Source organism: Triplophysa rosa, linkage group LG3 (assembly GCF_024868665.1).
Source record: "Triplophysa rosa linkage group LG3, Trosa_1v2, whole genome shotgun sequence".
Taxonomy (NCBI): domain Eukaryota; kingdom Metazoa; phylum Chordata; class Actinopteri; order Cypriniformes; family Nemacheilidae; genus Triplophysa; species Triplophysa rosa.
This window is the reverse complement of record NC_079892.1, coordinates 16427719-16433355: the sequence shown is the minus strand read 5'-3', so window position 1 is coordinate 16433355 and position 5637 is coordinate 16427719. Positions and strand designations below refer to the sequence as shown.

The following is a 5637-nucleotide window of genomic DNA, read 5'->3' as shown; positions in this document are numbered from 1 at the left end:
TTAATAGATGCTTTATTTATTTATTTAATCACATGATTATTCATTTAAACCTGTTTGTTTATTCAAACAGTGTTTGTGTAGTTGTTGTCTTATTCATTATTATTTTTAAACGCTGCTTAAATAACCAATGATTGCGTATTAATAATGATCTCATCATCTCCTTTAAATTACATATTTTCATTCATGCTAAAGATATGTAGCAATACATCCTAAAACATGCCCTAAAACATACCCCGGAAAAATGGGACGTGAGGGCAGGGTCAAAAGTTCAACGCGACGTGGGCGTACCACACTAAGGGGCGGATACGGTCAAAGGTCAAAGCAAGTGGGCGGTCCCTCGCAACGTGGGTGGTCCGGAAGTAATTCACCCCTCCCCCTCCTCTGCAAAGGTCAATGACCCCATCAATCATACCTGTCAATCATTTTGACACTATGACCCCCATATATACTACTAGGGTATACCGCAGTGTATGGGACCCATGACTGATGCTCTATCAGCTGAGTAACAGGAAAACTTTTGAAGCTGTTCAATGTTGTTTTTTTGTATGTGTATATCTATACATATATGTATAGCCTATACAGAAGTGTTTCTGTAGCTCAGTTGGTAAAGCATTAGCAGTGCAAAGGTCATTGGTTCAAAAGCCAGGGAACACGTACTGTGTATGAAAAAACATATACTGTAGATACAGTAAAAAAATAATTAATAGCTCGAATGGATTTACCCTTTGAAAAAAACTTGCAACAAATGTAATAAATGTTAATATTATCCTAAATATTCTATAAATTCATGTGGTGCAAAATGCTGTTTTTCTAGGTATACGCAACAAGTTAAATGTAGAAAAAAAATTATATAAATATTAAGAAATTATGAAAAAGCTGTGTTTTTTCTTAATACTTCTTGTAAAATATTAGGTAGGTTAATTGTGAGTAAATAAACAAAACATAAAACTTTCTTTTTAAGCAATTTTGTATATATTGAAGTGTTTGGGGTCAAAATGACCATACACATTAAATGTGTTGCTAAAAATTGAACATAACAGGAGGGTTAAAGTTTTACAAGACATAAACATACAAAAATCGAATGTTAGCAGCATTTACTGTACCTGTTGCCATCGTCTTCGCACTGTGTTCCTTTCTCTGCACTGTAAAAAAATGTCATTTTAAAGATTTTTTCTGTATTTATATCTGTATTCTGTGTGTAAAAAAACTAATTTTATTGGTTTTTATGTATTTTTATAACATAATATTACAGAAAAAGACAGCAAATTTACTAGAAAAACAGGGGGAAAATGTAATTTTACAGTTACACCCCATTATTTTACAGTTAATTTCTGGCGCCACAGCTGCAGCTGCCAGAATTCTTTTTTTACAGTTTATTTTTGAAAGACGGTCAAAAACTGTAAAATTACAGAACAAGACAACACATTTACAAGAAAAATGGGGAAAACAATTTAATATAGATCCTTATATTCTATAATTTTACATAAAAAACAATTATTTTACAGATTTTTCTTTACAGTTTGCCTCAGTCATATGTAGCACTTAAAATTGTCATAGATTTAGTCTCTTAGTCCTTCTTTTTGCTCTTTCAGTCGCAACATCATTACATGTCTACATTACATTTCCGTTATCAAAAAACAAAGTTTCACGTTTATGTTTTTATCATGCTTCATCTGGCTTACATCACTTCAGACTCAGAGGTTCTCATGCCAGTATGAATGCAGCCGGAAAAAATGACCTGTATTTCTGGTTCCGTACTTTGTTGCTGTGTGAAAAGTGGCTTATTATTAGCATTTTCCTTATTTTTTGCTGACATTGCTAGCTTGGCGTACAAAAATCAGGATGTTATTTTTACCACACAATACTCTCTTACTTTCTGTAGAGTTGCCAAATATCAGACTAAATTTAGCATTCAGTACTTTACCACACGGACAGATGTGTATATGATAATGACTGATGAAGACTTTTTTAGGAAAGTCTTTTTTAGGAAAGACAAACACACTTAACATTTTAGCTAGCAATGCCAGAATAGTCCAGTGTTGATATAATGTGTGTAAGCATTGTGTCTATCTGTTTGTGTGTGTGTGTGTGCGGGTCCTCAGTAGGTGCGGGGGTGCTGTGATGAACACCAGCTGCTGTTTGTTTACTGAGGGCAAATTCCAGGAAGAGACGCACACACACGCACGCACGCACGCGCACGCACACGCAAACACACACACACGCACACACGCACACGCACGCACACACACACACACATACACACACACACGCACACACACGCACACGCACGCACACACACACGCGCGCGCGCGCACGCACGCACGCACGCACGCACACACACACACATGTTGGGTTTCCATGTTTTATGGGGACATTCCATAGACGCAATGGTTTTTATACTGTACAAACTGTATATCATATTCCCTACCCCTAACCCTACCCCTAAACCTAACAATCACAAAACCTTCCTGCTCTTTTAGATTTTCAAAAAAGTTAATTCTGTATGATCTACAAGCTTGTTTCCTCATGGGGACAAAAAAATGTCCCCTCAAGGACAAGGGTTTTGGATATTGCCATCTTTGTGGGGACATTTTGTCCCCATATCATAAATTTTACCCTTCCCACACATACACACACACACGCACACACACACACACACACGCACGCACGCACGCACGCACGCACACACACACACACACACGCACGCACGCACACGCACGCACACACACACACACACACACACACACACACACACACACACACACACACACACACACACATTTATTCATACTGTCATCACATGAAGGAAACAATAATGCTAAATGTTACAATTAACAAATGAAAGGAAAGAATAAAGTGCCAAACTTTCGGGATATTTTGGAAATAATTCAGACATCATCAACTTTGCATTTAATATTCCTGATAAAGTTACACTGCTAAATACAGGATTACAAATGAAACAGTTAAGTTTAAGTTTATTGAGCTCTTTGGTCATGCTTATGATTACCACTGTAAACTGCTTTACGTAATAAATTATTTTAAACTTAAATTCTTGCCATTTAAAAAAAAATTGGGGTTACAATAAGGATTTTAAAAATAAACTTAAAACGTAATTAGACTAGGCCAGGCGGTGCACACTGTATTGATATAAAACCTTTACATAATATGATGTTGCTGAGTGATCTTGTCTGCGTAAAGATACTGCAGCTTACAGTACATACGGTCTTTCACCTTCATTGCAATGAGGACTTCTCAACGTAATATGGAAAATAATGCAAGAAATCGATGTGCCATGTTGTTTGCATGTAGTCAGCTCCACATTCATCTTACAAAGCCAACACATCCATCAAACCTTTAAATTGTCATGATGTAAAAACAATCTCTGATACTTAAAATCAACATGATGAATTCTCTGTTGCCTCTTTCACTTTTCCCAACAAAACCACTTAAACTGAATCCATATGAGATGGCACCGAATAGGCACGGCTCTGGTAACACTAAACCATTAGTAAGGGCATTCTTTCCTTTGGCTTTAACCGCCAACAAGAATCAAACTCTGAATGTGAGAAAGTAAAAGAAAACAGTTCCAGCCCAGGGGATTGTGGGTAGGAAGGCGCACCATAAAAGCTTCATTGTTCTGGTTGGAATTTAAAATAAAGAAACAATTCAGTGATGACTACAACATATGATGGAATATGTATCACTGTGTAAATTTATTTTTAGACCGATTTTATCCATAACTAAATCTTTAATGAAAAGGCTAAATGTCTAGAGTTAAAGGTTAAAACTGTTCACCAGGAAGTATCCCTGTAATCCTCAGGGACTGGTGTGGGAAGGGTAGATTGTGTTTCTTTACATATTTCTGCAGACTTTGAGTATTCTTCCACATGGCAGAAAAAGAAAGAGACATTCTGTTCTAATGGCACAGGAAATGCCAAATCTCCACCGAAGATCTTTAGTCGCCACTCCTCAGACTCTCTTAAAGTTCAATCGTGTCAGCGGTATACAGACTGCTGAAGAAGCCCAGCCTACTGAAGAATGATGACTGAAAAAAACCTTTTTGAAGGCTCTTTGACCTCAGTTATTCATGGAAAGCTTTAGTTACACAGTAAAAAGTGAAAATGTGCTGTTGTAGTCATTTTGCCTATTAACTTATACAGGCAGCATGGTGTTTTGGATAGTTTAACTTTCACACAAAAATAAATTGAGATATTAAGCAAAACCATAGTTATAAGAAAATATTAATTAAAAAAATGATTTAGATTGAACTGTACACCTATTGCAATAACCAAATGACCAAATTGAGCATCATGAAAAAAATAAAAACTATTATTACTAAAAAAAATTATAAACTAAAATTATATAAAAAAAGAAAACTCGGAGAACAAATTGAAAGTTTAAAATACAACAATCCAACATGGACTGCAGTCAAACACGTCGAACGTACCTACATCTGTATGTGAGTTTAAACATTAAGGTAGTCGGTGTTGAGACGACTTAACCTCGATCCATGGCTCCTGATGATCAAAGAGATGAGTTCGTGTTTATCCTTGAGCCCAGACGAGATGTCCAAAGTCTCCTGGAGAGTGTCTTTCACATCATGCATGGGTTGGATAAAGTTATTGGTAAACTGGCTCTCTTCCCTTTGTTCAGTCCCCTGGTTTTGTTTAAATTTCGTCTCCAGCTCTAGAAGCGATTTCTCCACGTTTGTAAAAGCCTCGTTGATTTGCACAATTTCCCTGTTCAGATATTTCCCGTAACTGTCCTCGCCGTCCAAATCGTAAGAAATAGTCTGTCCAAGGGTCTCCAAAACGCGCGCCGCGTCTTCGATCTGTTGTTTGATGATGATGAAATCTTCTCGGATGATCGTGTCCTGGTCCTCCTCTAGGGCACACGGTCTGCGGTTCATCCATTTGAAGAGCATCTGACATTTCTCCGGGTCTTCGGTGTCCTCGTAATCCCCGTCCGGGACGAAGAAGTGGTGAAACGTGCCGTTGGACATTTCAGGGAGCAACGGTCCCTCGTAAACCGCACTGCAAATAGGCAATGAAAACAGGACAAGGGCGAAGAGTAACATGATGAAAATTACTGTCCGCTCAGAAGAAACTCTGACCTGACGGAAGAGATGTCCACATGTGGAGGATTTCACATGAACGCGCCTACTAGAGAAGAGTCGCACGGCTGAAATGTGAGTCCGGCGCGCTTTTACGAACACTTTACACCGCTGCGCGTCTTTGCTCGTGGACATGCACAGTATGAAGGATACATAGCTATTTACCTAATTACGACGAACAGATATTGACATAATGAAAAGCATACAATAATAAAGTTGTTAAATTAGTTAACTACTTTATTGAAAGGGATAGTTCACCCAGAAATGAAAATTCTTTCATCACACTCATGTCATTCCAAACCTGTACGACTTATTTTCTCCTGCAGAAGACAAAAGAATATATTTTGAGAAATCTCTGTTTTGTGTACATAGGCTACAATGGAAGTCAATGGGGGACAATGTTGTTTGGTTACCAACGGTCTTCAAAAAAATCTTCTTTTGTTCTGCACATTGCAACTAATAACGAACAAATTGGGAATGGGATTTAAATATCATATATATATATATATATATTATATATATAG

The 5637-nt window shown here is 37.4% G+C and overlaps 1 protein-coding gene across 1 annotated transcript; it reads right to left on the bottom strand.

Annotated features, from left to right (window-relative positions):
* Positions 1 to 2751: 2751 nt before the first annotated feature.
* Positions 2752 to 5248, bottom strand: fibina (fin bud initiation factor a). The gene has a single exon (XM_057330531.1). The coding sequence runs from the start codon at positions 5246 to 5248 to the stop codon at positions 4466 to 4468; it is 783 nt and encodes a 260-aa protein (XP_057186514.1). The 3' UTR covers positions 2752 to 4465.
* Between the last annotated feature and the right edge of the window lie 389 nt (positions 5249 to 5637).